The following is a 16,504-nucleotide window of genomic DNA, read 5'->3' as shown; positions in this document are numbered from 1 at the left end:
GCTGAACCATTTACCAGCTGTTAAAGTCCTCATAGTTGGAAAGGTGGTTTACATTAAATGGGTAGCTAAAAATATTATGTAGATAACAAAAATCACCCAGCCCTCTGTTCAGAAAGGCCCTTGTAGGGACACACCCATCTTCCCTGCCTTGAGCTAAGCTGTGGAAAGCCTTCAGGGAAAGGAGAGGACAGCGAAGCACATCCTAGACCTTTGCTTCTGCTGTGTTCTTTGCTTTTTCTTCTTTCACATTTCTTCTTCACTCCATTCTTCACTTCTGGCTTTCCCTTCCTCTTTCTATAACCATTGACCCTGCCTATGGCCCCCATCTTTACTCCTTCCTCTTCTATTTTCAATCTGCCTTTCAGCAGAGAATAGAAAATAGCAAAACAAAGAACAGGCAAGTGTGGTCCATACCTCTAATCCATCTGTGCTTGGGAGGTCGAGGCAAGAACATTGGAAAAAAACTATAGGTCATCTTCAGATATATATTTCACGCATATATGTATATGTATATGTGTGTGTGTGTGTGTGTGTGTGTACATATATAGTCTTAGTCCATCTGGACTCAATAAGACCTAGTCTATAAAAACTAAAGCAAGCTTGCTCTTTTGTTCCCTATTCTTGTTTTCCTTCATATCCACTTGTGCATATGTGCTTCACAAGACACAGGGCTTTGCCATGTCCACATCAGGAGGTGTTTACTAGCAATACTTGTGTTCCTAGCATAGCACAGGGCTCAAGCAGCAAGCATTACACACCACACATAGCCAGATCTTTCTGGAACGAGGCTCACAGTCAACAAGCAAAGCAGATAGTATCAGCTGCTCCCATCTCCAGCTGTAGCATTATTGGCGAAAGCTACCTAAGAGAAGGCCAGCACCCTGAGTGTGTGAGATACACAGGCCTCACTTAATTGAAGCAATTGACGGACAAGCTAAGGCCATACACTATTGTAAGACTTGCCAAAACAAAAGGAATAGCCTGAGAGGAATGAGCCAAGAAGGACCAGGCCAAGTCAGAAAAGCTAAATTCCAGAGTCTGAGGGAAAGTAAGTAGGGGAGAGGCGGAGCCTGTTTTTGTAGCCTTAAATGGCTGTCTGTGTTAATCTAGACTTCCTGCCTCAGTGACCCTCAGTGAACCTATGGCATGCACCATCAATGTTGCATAGAATCGAGGTCACTGAACAGAACATATTTAGTTCTTTGGAAAAAAATATAAACCGCAGTTTATTATATTCATGTAAGAGTTTCAAATCTATATGGCTTATATACAGTTTGTATAACATGTGACTATGCAGAAGAAAATGCTAATTTTCTTTTCCTCATATAGTGTAGTTGGATGTGATATTTGCATAATATTTTGAGATTGTAAAACTATTATAATGAAGTGGTTCTGTCTTTTATTCTGAGACCTGGAGAAGGTCTGGTGAGCATACAAACAAACTGAGTTTGAGGCTTGTCTACCGTGTGTGTATACATGCATATATATCTATGCTTTGTTTTTTATTGTGAGCCACAGCTAGTTCACAGCATAAATGAGTTCAAGGCACAGAGGTTTCCCATGTTCCTTTGTCTCCACCTATGCAGATTTTCCCTGTCCACATCTAACACCAGAGTGGTCTGTGTAATCAGTGAGCTCTAATAGATGCATCTGTATTACTCATAGTTCACAGTTTGTATAACGTTCACTTTTGGTGTTCTATATTTGGTGGGTTTTATAAATATGAAAGGTATTTTCCATTAAAGTGCCATACTAAGTATTATTCCTGCTTCCAAGCCTTCTGTCCACCACCTGTTCCCCTCCTTACCCACCAAGCATGCCCTTAGTATCGGCTAGTCTTTTCTCTGTCTCTGCAGCTTTTCTCAGAATTTGGAAACATTAGGTTTAAAGTCTTAAACAAAATGATTCTTTATTAAGTAATCTTTCTTTTTCTCTTAACCAGGCCCATATGGTTAAAATGTATTAGTGATACCAAGTAACAGTCGATTACTTAAGTCATTCATTTTTCCATGAGTGGAAAGGAGAAGAGTATATTAGAATTGTATGGGTTAACTACTGAACATAACAGAGATTTGTGGCCAAATTTAAATTCATTGAGAGCCAACAGCTGAAGTAAAAGGTAAACTGAGGACCACTGCTTTGCCTGACTGCATTAAATTGTTTATCCTTTCTGACAGTGTGCATTTACTTCACACACAGAATATAAACCCGTACCATTGTGAGCTGGTCATAACCACTTGCATGTGTTCTATTACAGCTGAAGAGGAAAAAAGCATCTTGTCTTCTGTAGACAAAAGTTCTGGACATGATGCACGCTCAGGTGATCTAAGGACAAACTTCCCAATTTTAATAATTTACTCAAACTCCAAATGTAAAGGAATTAACTCATAATGTATTTTATTTCTCTTCTCTTAAGGACCCATAGATGAACTATTAGATGTGAAACCTGAGGAAGGTAAGATTTACATGTTCTTTGGAGTTTATAATTTGATTTTTCTTTTTCTTAATTGGATATTTTCTTTATTTACATTGCAAATGTTATCCTCTTTCCTGTCCCACCCACCCAGGAAAACCTCATCCCATGCCCCCCTGCTTCATGAGGGTATTCCCTCACCCACCCACTACTGCTTCCCTGTCCTGGCGTTCCCCTACACTGAGGCATCGAGCCTTCACAGGACCAAAGGTCTCTCCTCCCATTGATGCCCAATAAGGCCATCCTCTGCTACATATATGGCCAGAGCCATGAGTCCCTCCATGTGTACTCTTTGGTTGATTAAATTTTTAACTTCTATTTTTTTTCATGCAAAGAAAATCTAATACGTATCTTTTTAATAGCTTTATAGTCATAAAAAAATTGATGATAGTCATTGTAAATGGCCTTACCTATGATCAAGCAATATTTAATATCATGTTATTATATTTAATTAGATAGTGTTTTTAGAGCTGAAAATTATGACAAAAGTCCTATGTTGTAACAGAAAAACTAACCTTCCAAATGAGATGCATGTGGATTTTGAATACTGATCCTCTCATCAATGGCCTTAAGCAATTTGCTTCATATACAAACCCTCTAAGTTTCAGCTGTTCTCGTTTGTAAAATGGAACCAAATACAACAGCCTTACCAGGTAACTGTCAGGAATAGACTCAGGTATAAAAGGGATATTTTGTAGTTTATGATGCAGGGATACTCTTGGAATGATGGCAAGTTGAGAAAGGAAAATTATGAATGTTCACTAGATGGTATACTGTGCTGTACTTTCCTTGATCCACCAGACTAGACCTCTTAGCTGACAGCTAAATAACCCCCTAAAAGAGAATGCATGAGACATCTGATACTAAGTGATTGAAAGAAACTGAATAATTTCAGCATAATCCAAGCTTTCACTTTTTATCCAATCAAAGGTTTCCTTTTAATAAACTAAGAGTCAAAAATGCTCCTGAGATTCAGAGCCAAACATCAGAGTATCCCTTGACCTGGAGATTGGCATTCTGCCCTGTTCATACCGATTTCTTACAGCATAGAAACTGACCCAAGCTACCCTGTGGACCTCTGTGAACTGGGGTCGGCTCAGTCTGGGCTCAACCTGGTGGACGGTTGTTGTGAATGGTTTACCTTGGCTCAGGAGTTGCAATCCATGGTCTCCTGAATTCCCTGCTTTTTTACTTTGTGGCAAGGCAGATACATCTTGGAGGAAGGCCATCGTAGAAGAAAGCTCTTTACCTCATAGAGGCCAGAAAGCCTAGTAACAGGAAATGGCCAGCATCAAGGTACTCCTTTCAAAGACATGTTTCCAGCTAGGCACTTCCTCCAACTCAGGGATTCTACGGTTCCACCACATCCCAGTTGTCTACTCGAATTTTGTCTATCAATGGGTCAGCTATTGATTAGGGCAAAACACTTGTGGTCTAGCTTTCTCTGAAGCACAGATACTCCCAGAGGTCTGCTTAATCATCTGCTAAGTGGCTCTCTGTCCAGTCAAGCTAAAAATTAAGATAAACCTTCCAAGTGCTGACTGAAATCAGAGTACTAGAGAAAAAGTCTCTCAGTGATAGAAACTCACCACAGCTTTGCCATGAACTTCCCAGGGCTTGAGAATATATACCCAGAGACAGAAGTCTGCTTGCCTTATTAATATCTTACAAAAGGCATTCTGCTGTGCACTATTTTATCAAAATGATGTTTGATTAGTAAAACAGAAATCATCCCTAGTAATGAGATGGAGGAGTATAAACAGTTAGTGTGGGTTGCCATGCATGGCCCCCATTTTCGTAAGGACCTTTTGCCTCTCTGGCTGAAGAATAAAACACTTTAATGGAATAAAAATATCCTTTATAGATTATTTTTGGAGCACTGAAATAATTTAATCTTACCAAAATGTTATGAGAATAGTATAACATCCAATATCTACTCTCCAGTTTCAGCCAGTCTTACCATTCAGTAAATGTATTAATAATCACATGCATGCTCCATCTTATTTTGATGGACTGATACTCTTCCTAACCCCAGCAACTTCTTTATATGGCTTGTTCTTTGCTTATAACTGTACTTAATTTTATTGCTTTAGTAGATTTGATTTCTGAGAAGGTAATATTTTTACGTTAGTATATAAGATAATAGAATATTATATTTTAAAAACTCACCCCTGTTTCTATACTCTAGCCTATACCCCATTCTGACCACAAAGTACCCACACCCCACATAGGAATCCATATGCTTGCTTCCTTCTCCCTTTAAAAGGGATAAAAAAATTTTTGGCTTTATACAAAGATTTTTTTTAAATTTTTGATAGAATCCTACAAACTTACTCTAAAGCCTGCGTCTCTTTACAAAGTAAAATCAGAAATACTACTGCTTGCAATAACCTACTTGCATTCATAAGCTTTCTTGTAGGCCAGGGTCCATTGGAAGAAGACTGACATCTTACTGAAAGCAACTCTCATACCCCATTGCTTTTTAGTTCTAAAGAGGGATCTGTGATATGTTCTTCCCTAATATATGGACTGGTTCTCAGGCAGAAAGATGGAGTCACAGGTCATCCTGATCAAGTGCACTCTTACATAAGCCACCCTGTTCCTTCATCACTGATGTCCCACAGAGCCCTGCGCTGGGCCTGAGAGATGCTATCCACTGTCTGTCTCTTCTGTGTGTTCGGCCAAGTAGGTGGCATCAGCTCCAAGGCCACAGCCACAAATATAAAGATGCTCTCAACACATGGAGAGCCTGTGGCTGAAGAGAAGAATGCCCACTGATCTGTTCTCTGTGAAATGCATGCCCTTTCAAGACTGCCTCGTGGCCTAAGTTCTGAATTAAAATGCTGATTGTAATATGCAAAATACTAGAAAGAAGAAATAAAAGGCACTTAATCCAAGAATGGCTGATTTAATAGGACTCAGGGGCTGTAACTGTAGCTCTGCTTTCTTCTACTCAATGATAAGTGATGGAAAAACCAATATTTGGCCACACTATATAAAAATATTTTAATAACGAATTAGTGACCTTCAGAGATTCTTGAAAGTGGCTCTGAAGTTACCATATGACCACACGTGACATGTAGCCTTCATTCACTAATTATAACATACATATATACATATTGTGCTCCTCATATTGGACACCCCCAACCCCTGCCAAAATAACATGACATAGAAGAAAAATGTAGTATATGCAAGTGAAATTTGATAAGTTCAACTTAACCTACATCTTATCAACAAGCCTTTGTTTGTTTAAAGATTTATTATTATTATATGTAAATACACTGTAGCTATCTTCAGACACACTGGAAGAGGGTGTCAGATCTCATTGCGGATGGTTGTGAGCCACCATGTGGCTGCTGGGATTTGAACTCAGGACCATTCGGAAGAGCAGTCAGTGCTTTTAACTGCTGAGCCATCTCTCTAGCCTTATCAACAAGCCTTTATGAAAAACCACAAGATCTTGGCTAATGAAAAAGCAAAACAAAACTATTATCCGTATTTCACAAATATGTTTGTCTTTCTCTATCTGCTCACCTTTCTACATCCTGGCCAGGTATGGTGATGACAGTTTATCCAGCAGCCAGCAGAGCTCTAAGAGAGAACCTTTAGCCCAAAGCGATCAGGTGCTATCACATGGCACCTAGTTTCTCCTGAGTCACTGAACAGTCAACTGCTGTCACCCTTAGAGTCAAGGGAGAGATCTGTTTGCTTTGCCTCAGGACATACAGAGACCGAGTATTAAATTCCTTATCTGCTCCTGTAAACTCTTCCTTCAGTATGCTAGGATATGCTGGTGGTCTATGAAATAATGACACACTTTTTCTTTACACACATTAAATGAGAGCCCTACCACTGAGCAATCTGTCCCCTCCCCAGCCCAACAATAATACACTTTTAAAATAAAATACTGAAAGCAAGAGAGTGTCAGCAAACACCTGTAATCCCAACAATTGAGAGGTAGGGGCTTAAAGTTCAAGTGTCCAAAGCCAGCATAACACGTTTGAGCCAGCTCAGGCCACACGAAACTCTGCTTAAAGAAACCAAATAAATAATAAAATAAATGTTCTTAATCATGGAGTAGAGTTCTCTATATGAGATCATTCCTATAGATTTTTAAAGACCTGTTCTAGCCCCAAGATTCATGTTTTATATCAGGAGAGATTGGAGTAGGGTTTTGGCAATCAGATGTTTTTTGTGTATGCCTACTTGGGTCTGGCATTCTTGGATTGTCCTTTTTTTTTTTCTTTTCTTCAGGGAGTACATACAAATCCTTACGCTACCCCCATGCCCACCCGGGCCCCCTGTCAGTTGGGATTTTTATTTATTATCATTTTTAAACCTGAAGGGGGTTTTTCAAAGCAGCAGTCTTGAATTCCAAACAAGAACACTTTGTTAACAGTCCTGACCAATGTTTTTCTGCTTGACGTTTTTTTTTTTTTTTGTCAGGTGGTTTCCTACCATCTTCCCCGCTGTATTTGGGGTGCTAAGAGGATAGTGCTGGTGTTTGGGGTTCCATCCGCCCTGCAGGCCTGTGGCCTTTAGGATTAGTCATCATGTGGGGTGTGGGGGACGGGGAGAAACCCAGAGAAGTGAGCCTTCCTGTTTCACACAGATGAAGGTAAATCAAGTGACATTTATCTGCTTGCTGTCCTGTGCTCTCATTTTCTGTCTATGTAGCTATTTCCATCTTCTGTGCTCCTAATTTATGCTGAGGTCATGAAACTCAGTATGATTTCAAAAAGTACTATCTGAATGGGCTGTCACCAGTTTTCCACGCTCTGCCTGAACTTGAGTTCCCTCTACATTTGAGCTTTTACAAGCTAGAACTCACCAGTTCAGGACCAGTTCTTCTAGGGAATGTTTTCCAAGGACCCAGGCTTCTTATTTCTGGGTGCTGAGCAAGGCAAAGCTTCCACCTGGAATGTTTTCGCTGTCTTTTGTACATTCTGCTTGTCTCTGCATGGTACTTAGAGGAGCCCTCTGGCCTTAGAAAGCCTCACCCCTTCACAAAAGCTTCTCCTAGGAGCTGGTATGTAAGGCCTCAGTCGGTCCTTAGCAAACACATAAAAATACCTATCCTCGTTCTGAAGGAAAGGCGAGCTTCCACAGAGAGAAAGCACTGACATAGGAGTTAAAGCTCCCAGGCCAGACTGTCTGTAACTAAGAAGTCACATGACCTTGGACAGGTAATCTAACCTGGGTCTATTTTTCCTCCTCTGTAAAATTAGCTCAAGGAAATAATTTGTAAGATCTTCTTGATTTAAAACAATATATATGCGTTTTTGTTTTTGTCTTTTTTTTTTTTTTCCATTGAGAAAAGAACAGCAAGTCCCTAAGCAAGACAGCAGCATCAAACGTGGCACCTTGGCTAAACTCTGTGCTTCCTGGGAGGGAGGCAGTGTTGCTAGGTGGTCTCACCCACTTCAGCTTCAGCTGAGCATGTGGAGGTCCTGTATGGTATGCCGCCATCGGGAAAGCTACTGTGTAAACCTACTACTTCACACTTTACTGCATAGCCGTCAGGAGGAGCATTTGTAAGGTTTTGAATGAGGAATGATCTCACAGTTAGCCTCAGCGGAGGTGCAGGGTAGGAGGTCACCTCCTGGAGCTGCGGCTGCCTCACTCATGTGCACACCACAAAGGATAAGATAAGAATTTGTAGTCAGGAGAACTTGGATTGAAGGCAGGTATTGAAGCCAAAGAAAGTTGTGGCCCCCAACTCAGCAGCAGCCTTTATTTGTCTGCGTGGGTGGAGGCTCTGACCAGGCTTCTCCCGAAGACATTATCCCATCTCTCTGTGTTTTCTTTGTCTCACTAGAGTGGCTCTGTTTTGAAAGCCGATAACAAGGGCTCACCCCTCCTGAGCCCACTGACAAGCGCTCCTTCACAAGTCATGACTTGTCTTGTTACGGACCTGAACCTGGCCATTTCGACTTGTAATTAAGTTTCCCTTACAAGTTATGCATAGTAATTTCAGGCATCTTAATTATTGGTGTAATAATTGAGTGGTTTCTGTGTTTTATGGTTCAAGTCAGTACCAGTTTCTTCGCTTTTAGCTACCTAAATAAGTTCCCTTTTCAGAGCACAGTTCGCCATGTAGCCTAGGCTGCTTTAACTATCAAAAAGCCAGGGTGTGATGATTCAATTTGTAACTTTTTAATAATACTTTTTAAGAATGAATAAATATATAAGCAGAATGCTAAATAATAGACCACACTCAGTGGTAGAGTTCAGTAGAAACAAAATCTGAGTTTATAACTGACTCCAGAGAGTGTTTTCTCACTTTTGTGACTAAAGTGCTTGTGTTTGATAGGGTCTAGCTTCAGAATTCTTTGGTCATAAGGATGGAGTCCATGTTGAAACAGGTTAGGTTGAGAGATCTACTTCAGATGCACCCATCCTTGTAACTGAGGACACAGCAGTACACTGGCTAAGAAAGACTCACTCGGGAGCCCTCTAGGAATGCTGTCTAAATTCCGTTTCTGGCTATTTAAGTTGTTTTCCTTTGTGTGTTGACTTTATTTTCACTAACAGCCTCAGATTTATATCTTTGGATCTGAAACTCCCAAAGAAAGACGATCTTTTTCCATCAGTTTTCATAGAGCAAATAATAGGGAAGCCTTCAGCATGTGTCCTCCCCTGAGTCTGTTACTGTGACCTGAGAGAGAGAGAGAGAGAGAGAGAGAGAGAGAGAGAGAAGAGAGAGAGGGAGGGAGGGAGGGAGGGAGGAAGAGAGAGAACTTGGACCTCCCCAACCATGAGCCAAGGGTGATGAGGTCTTGAAGTCTCCTATGGGGCATGTCACCAGGATCACAGGGAGAAAGTGCTTCTCAAGAGAAAAAACAACTGCAGCAAAGGGAAGAGATGCTAAGTTAGCCGGCGCCACTAACGTCCTAGTACTGTAGCATGAAGCCTAGACACTAAACAAAAAAGAGAAGTTTTATGGTCTGCTTGTGTGTAGAGGACTCCTCATTTGTGATCCGTTGTTCTGCTGTTCGTGGTAATCTTTGCTGGATAGCCAACCCAGTCACCACAGTGACCCCTCCCCAAGCCTGGCTTTTACAGGCATCGCTAAAAGATGCATTTAGGGTTGGACTGAATAGTTATCGCTGAAGTGGGCTTGGCGTAGTAATCATACACTTTTCTCCAGGCCAGAAAGAAATCAGGAGAAAGGGTTTGAACACTCCAGTGTCACCAGAAAATAGGAAGTACAGAGATTTGAAAAGTAGCCACAGCTTAAGAAGGTGATTCCGGGAGAGACTGAAAGAAGGGGGGATTCATATGTAAATGCGTGTTGGGGAGACACATCTGATACATTGAGGGCTCTCTCCCTCCACTTCTATCTGTATAGCTGCAGGCAGGCAGGCAGGCAGGCAGCCTGTACCACCATCTGCCTGCCTTACCTAGCCACCCAGTCTGGGGCCCTGCAGCCATCAGGGAAGCCTGTTCGCAGAACCAAGTTGCTGCCTTTTCCACCCATCACACCTACAGGCTACGTCTGGCTGAAAATGCCTTTGATAACATAGACAATAAAAATGCTTAAATTAGACAGTTGTCTGATTAAAGTGATGTTTTGCTACTGTTTTAAAACTACAGTGATAGGAGCTACTAGATCTCTCCCCACCCCCGGTTTATAGCCAGTTTGCTGAGTTAAACAAACAAAAAATCGAAAAAACAAAAAAAAAAGCCCTTAATCTTTAGATTTTTATGTAACATGTCGGTGAAAATAGACTCAGCAAAAGAACACAGAGAAGCTTTACTGGAGCAGCAACAACCTTAACTACTACTCATCAGATATATGAATATATTTGAGGAAATCCTGATAATCGTGTTTATCATGATCTTCAGAATTTCAGTGTTGCTCAGAAGAACAGAGGAACCATGATGAGCTCCGTGCTTTGTGGCTTATAATAATGTTTGCAGTTCGCATGTGGCAATTAAACTCCACAAACAGAGCAACATGTAATACTCCCCTCAGCTCTTCGTTCTTAAAATAGGCAGAAAAACCCAATGAAGGAGCTTTGCATAGGATTGATGAGAGCCATGTCCCTATTCTCCTTATAAATAGTATTCAGTGTCTGCTTATTCTTTTTAAAGTCAGCTAGCCACCTGACTTTGATATAGTATTCCCAGTTTCTTGACATTCCAAGCTGGTCCTCCCTCCTCCCACACCTCAGGAATGACCTATCTGAGCATCAGAGGGCCAAGGTCTGTGAGGGTAGGTTGGGCCTACTACTAGGGCTCATTACCACCTTCCAGTACTAATGTCTGAGGCCCAAGAAGTGAACCCTGTGCATCAGACCTTGGTTTAACAGCCCCTTCCCTGTCACTCTCTGGCTGCTACTCAGAGGCAAGCCACATCCACCTTTCCTTTGCTTCTTGTAGCTATGACTGCAAACATCCGTCTCAGGCATGGATGCGCCTCCTGACATACTCCCCTGGGCCAGGGTGTGGTGAGGTTTCTCCCCGGCTTGGGTGGCAAGACAGGCTGCCACATGGTGTGCATGCTGCTCCAGCCCAGGCAGTGTGGATTGAGGCCTTGTGTGGGAAGACTCAGGAAGGCTTACAAACAAGAAATTAGGATCTCCAACAGCTTTCCATCCTGGCTTGGTTTCAGACCTGGGAATGTTTTGTCAGATCTGCTTTTATGTTAAGGAAAAAGCCAAACCCTAGACTTTGTGGAAAATATTTCAATGCAATTCTAGTAATGCTCAAAAGCTGTATTTGCTTTGGAAGAAAGGGGACAAGGGAACATAGAATTTAAAATGTATTTCTGAGCCGGGCAGTGGTGGCGCACGCCTTTAATCCCAGCACTTAGGAGGCAGAGGCAGGCGGATTTCTGAGTTCGAGGCCAGCCTGGTCTACAGAGTGAGTTCCAGGACAGCCAGGGCTACATAGAGAAACCCTGTCTCGAAAAGTCCCCCTTCCCCCCCAAAAAAATGTATTTTTGAAATCTGTTAATAAAGGGTGTCATGGGACAAATTTCTATTCTGGTTACCATTTCTTAAATCTAGCCATCATTCCGTTTGTCCCAGCCAGCCCCCATGACAGCTGCTCCTGAGACTTCAACCCTTGGAAGTCATATGCTCTTTGCTCTGTTCCCTCCACCAGCTTGCCTGGGTCCCATGGCAGGGACCCCAGAACCTGAAAGCGGGGACAAGGATGACCTCTTGCTGTTGAATGAGATCTTCAGCACTTCCTGCCTGGATGAGGGGGAGTTCAGCAGAGAATGGGCTGCGGTGTTTGGAGATGACAGGCTGAAGGAGCCAGCCCCAGTGGGGGCCCAGGGAGAGCCAGACCCCAAGCCCCAGATAGGCTCTGGATTCCTTCCTTCACAGCTTTTAGACCAAAATATGAAAGATCTTCAGGCCTCTCTCCAAGGTAGGTACCACAGTGACTAGAAACACTTTTATTGTTTGGCTCATTCATTCACCCCCCACCCCTTTAATACAGAAGTATTTTTGTCTGTGTATGCATTCCCCATTTTTACGTTGTAACCAGAATCTTTAAATTTTATTATTAGTATAAGTATTTTTATTGTTATTATTATTATTATTATTATTATTATTATTATTATTATTTCCAGCAACTTTTTAGCTGAAATCTCCAAATCACACCCCAACTTTAAGATGTAGTGTCAGACTCTAGATCAGTTCTCTCTAATAATTCCTCCCTCTCTCGGGACTTTCTTAGGAGAGTGGGGAGAAGTTCTGGATCTTTCTGTCTCACTTGGATTTAAGTTGGATGCGTCTGACTATGGCATACAAAGTAAATCGCCATCACTGCCTTGGAACAACTCAGGGTTTCCACCCTGACCAAAGTAGTTTTGTGGCATGCATGAGAGGATCAGGCCTTCACAGTTAAAACCCTGTGGTTTTTAAACTGACTGGTTGTGTGTGCCTGCCTGCCGTGCAGATCTGTGAGATGTACTGCCTGCATGCCTGCACACATTCCCTCTCTGTAGGTACTAATTGGCATTTCGTTGGACCTTTTAACGTTGTCTCCATCGTATATTGTACTCTTGCTCCAGCTACACCTTGGCCTGTCCCTACATCATGTATGCCCAATGCAGCAGTTCCTATTCTGACTACAGCATACAGACAGTAAGTCGGCATTGCAGCATCAGAACAGACAGAGTTGCCACCCTGACCAAATTATTCTTCACTCACAAGGGTTCAGGGTGTACCAGGGCTCAGCATCAGGCCACTTGCTGGTTGAGCATTGCTGGTGTGCTCACCCCACCCCCACCTAGTGATTCAAAGTACAAAAACAAGCTCAGTGGTGACACTTGGATTTTCTAAACTGGTCTTGAGAAGGAAATCATTTTCTTCTATTGTGAATTTTTCTTTTTCCTCTCATGCTACGTAAATCAAGATAGGGATGACTACTACTGAGACAGGTTCAAATCGTTTTGGTTTTTCCAAGAACTTAAGCTATCTCCTTAATAAACACCATGTTTACCTGGCACTTAAAGTGGAGAGCAACTGGCAGAGGGGGAATGATTAAGTAATTATGAGCTATTACAACCTTAGCTCTTTAGAAATGACATCACTCATATGGGATCTGGAAGGGCAAGAAAAAAAAAACTGCCACCCCCACTGCCCTTCTTTTTAATGCCCTTTCTCTTTTACTTTCTTTGTAAATCCTGGTTTGCAGCCATTTTACATGTTAGCAGTTATAGGATTGGAGATTTCAGGGATAGAGAGAATGCTAGAAGTCGGCTTCTGCTCACTGTGTTCTACCTTTGGGTTCACCTTCTCCTTCACTGGGTGAAGCCTAGTAGGCGAGCCTGCCAGCTCTCAGCTCTCATCACGTTTACCCCAGCCTTCTTGGAGGAGAGGACATAGCAGGTGTGGAGACTCTAGAGGCCAGATCTTGATCCCACCTCTCTGAGGTTCTGTAGTCCCTCCAGCTGTGCTGCAGAATCATCCTTACTAGCCCCCCACTCCTACCCCAGATCTGCTGCATGTGCCCTGCTGTTACAGGGAGCAGTGGAGGCTGACAGTTCCTGCCAGAGTGAGAAAGCAGGGTTCCATAGCCTCTTCCTGGACAGACTATGTGTGAAGAGCTCTGGTCAGAGAGAACCCGAGAGCTGTAACAAGATGGTGACTGTGGGCTTTGCACTGTCAGCCTTGTACTGCGTCTGAAAAGAAGGCACCAAACCACGTGTGGGACAGCGGAGGGAGGTGTCCTGACAGTAAGAGAGAAATGCAAGGTGTGACCTGGAACGGGACCGAGGTTGCACAAAGAGAGGCTGTGTCTTTCTCAAGCAAACAAGCTTACTTGATATTACCATCCTTAGGGTTTAGCAAGGTACTCCCTCATTAGCAAGCATCTTCAGGGGGTCCCCCTTTGTGCTAAGCACTGGAAATGTGTCTGTGAACACAGCAGGCAAAGCTCTCTGCCTTCCCCCAGAATTCATTTTCTAATGGGGAGGAAATGGGGAACAATAAACATAAGAAATAATACACAGCAAGTAGTGAGAAAATAAACACAGTTGGCTGGCTAGAGGGTGATCTGTGATAGGCAGGGGCTATGGAGCTAGGGAAGTCAGTGTTGTGGGATGGCAAACCTTGCTGAGGATGAGAATTAGCCACATGGGCAGAGGAGACAACCTGTATCGACCCTCTAAGGTAAAAACATACATAGCATGAACAAGGTCTCCAAGAAGAGCACTTGTTGGAGCTGACTGAGAAAAAGTGAGTGGATTGAAGAAATGGAAAGATATTCCAAAGCCACAAAGCCAGACCACATTGTAGACTGGGACATATATGCCAAATAAAAAAAGCTAGGCTACATGGAGCTTTGTATACACAGAGCAAATCTCCAGTCTCCTTTTGGCAGCCATGTTGAGCCACCAAACAGCATGATCTGCTTTGCCATTTAATGTTGTTTTGGTTGTTCGTCTCCTCTCTTCTTCTGGGCTCCTAGCTAGACTCATGCTAAAGTTACTCGGTGATTATGGAGTTTCCTTTGCATGTAAATGGCTACCCACAGAATGCCTAGAGGATTTGAATTGTCAAGGTAAAAAATTGTCGACATGGTTGAAAAATAAAGCCATCCCATTCATTGTCCACCACAACTCCAGAATCTCAGTGGAAATAGCTTTCATGCTGTCCAATGCTTCCCTGATCCCAGATAGATAACATGATGGCTGTTTGTAGTGGCTGTGCACTCTGTAGGCTTCTCTCAGGATTCCTCTCATCCCTCAAATAAGAAAGGATGGATGTCAGCCTAAGACCTTTTTTTTTTCCACTGCATTCATGGGTGAATAGAAAATCCATCTAATACGCATGAGTAGTTGTATGTAAATAAGAGTTTAGTAATGACTGTTAAGCCCTAGCCACATTGTATTAAAATGGATTCTGTTGGTTAACCAGATTGTGTCAAAACCTAAATTCAGTAACGACTGAAATAATTAAGAAACTAAACTAAACACGGGAAGGTGAGGCTTGTTGGTCTATTGGCTCAGTGGCTCTGTGTAGAAGGGAGTTGTGCCTGGCTTTCTTTTGTACTTACCCTTCTTCTCCCTTACCCTGTGGTAGTGGTGAATCTCTCTGCATCTCTTTGAGTTATTACTTTATATTTAGTAAGCGAGGTATTGGTCTAGGCTCATTATCCCAGCAGAATCTTATCTGTGGGTTGGCTCCCATCCCTGAGAGGCTAAGGTGTGAAATCTAGTAATTCTGTGAATCTACCAGCCACAGACTGTAAGATTTCATCAGCCACTGTTCAAGACAGCACATGCTGGGTGCCAAGCACTAGTGGTCTCTCCTTTCCTGTGTCAACTTATCCATTTAATCTGCTGCTTCCCAGGCACGCACTATTATCATCTACACTTTAGAGACAAGAAAACCAAAGAAGCAAGCAGTTTGTTGGCTTAAGGTCACACTCTTGGTAAAGGCAGCTTTGAACCTGAGCAGTGTGACTAAGGAGCCCATGCCTACCACCAGGACTTCTGTGACCCTTCAGCACAATGTCTGAGAGCAGAAGTAGCATTCCACAGTCCCTTTGGGCATCTGCTGCTTGGGGAGCGGGGCTTATAGTGATCAGTCTGGCTGTGGGTTTCTTGGGTTCACACAGGAATGAAGACACTAGTGCAGACAACAGGATGAATGGTGGTATAGAGAGACAGGGTCCTTGTCTAATAAAATTGAATGATTGTACAGAGTAAAATATTTTCAATTGCGTCTTTATAGATAATGCTTGAGCAAGAAAACACCATTGTCTGGCTGAGACACCTTCAGGGAGACTACAAAGAAAAGGAAAGAGAACAAGTGTGCCTCCCTTCCTTCCTTCCCCCCTTCCTCCCTTTCTCCCTTCCTCCCTTCCTTCCTAGTAAAAGCTGTAGGAGTTCACAACAAAAATTACAGGTCTGATCAGGTCATTTTAAAATTCAGTAGACTTAACGGGATTTCTCAGTTTGTGAACATATTGGCCCGATGGAAAATTCTCCTAGCTTGGATTCTGTTGCTGGGAAAAAGACCATGATGAAAAGCCACTTGTGGATGGAAGAGTTTATTTCCTTTCACATGTCCACCTCCCAGTCCGTAACTGAGGAAAGTCATGGCAAGAACTCAAGCAGGAACCTGGAGGCAGAGCCATGGAATGCTACTCACAGACTCCCTTCCGATGGTTCACTCAGCTTGCTTTCTTAGAACAGCCAGGACCATCTGCTCTGGAGTGGCACCACCCACAGTCTCACATCAATCATTAATCAAGAAAATTTCCCCATTGGCATCCCCACAAGTCACTCTAACAGTGGCAATTCTGCAGCTATAAGGGCCTGTCTTCCTAGATGACTCTAGTCTGTGTTTAGTTGACAAAAACTAACCAGCGTATGTGGCTAGTACTTCCTGTACCCAAGAATGATGAGAAAATCAAGCCTTCCTGGAGCTTCTAAATATGAGTAGGGTGAGCCAGTCAGAGAGCACCCAGCAAGAAGACCGTAAGGAAGGCTTAAAGCTTCATACTCCGTGTCCTTCCCAATGTTAAATTTTTAAATTTAAAAGTAGACTGATACAGGAAAGA

General features: G+C 42.7%; 1 protein-coding gene across 4 annotated transcripts in view; it reads left to right on the top strand.

Moving 5' to 3' along the window:
• Ica1 (islet cell autoantigen 1) overlaps positions 1 to 16,504 on the top strand; it is a 144,344-nt gene that overhangs the window by 119,191 nt on the left and 8,649 nt on the right. For all 4 annotated transcript variants that reach the window (XM_031381173.1, XM_031381174.1, XM_031381170.1 and 1 more), the window contains exons 11-13: positions 2,258 to 2,320; positions 2,417 to 2,455; positions 11,585 to 11,854. In XM_031381173.1, coding sequence (XP_031237033.1) covers positions 2,258 to 2,320; positions 2,417 to 2,455; positions 11,585 to 11,854 — 372 coding nt within the window. The remainder of the gene's footprint in view (positions 1 to 2,257; positions 2,321 to 2,416; positions 2,456 to 11,584; positions 11,855 to 16,504) is intronic.

This window comes from Mastomys coucha, unplaced genomic scaffold, assembly GCF_008632895.1.
Source record: "Mastomys coucha isolate ucsf_1 unplaced genomic scaffold, UCSF_Mcou_1 pScaffold20, whole genome shotgun sequence".
Taxonomy (NCBI): domain Eukaryota; kingdom Metazoa; phylum Chordata; class Mammalia; order Rodentia; family Muridae; genus Mastomys; species Mastomys coucha.
The sequence above is the reverse complement of the archived record's forward strand: the minus strand, read 5'-3'. Positions and strand labels throughout refer to the sequence as shown.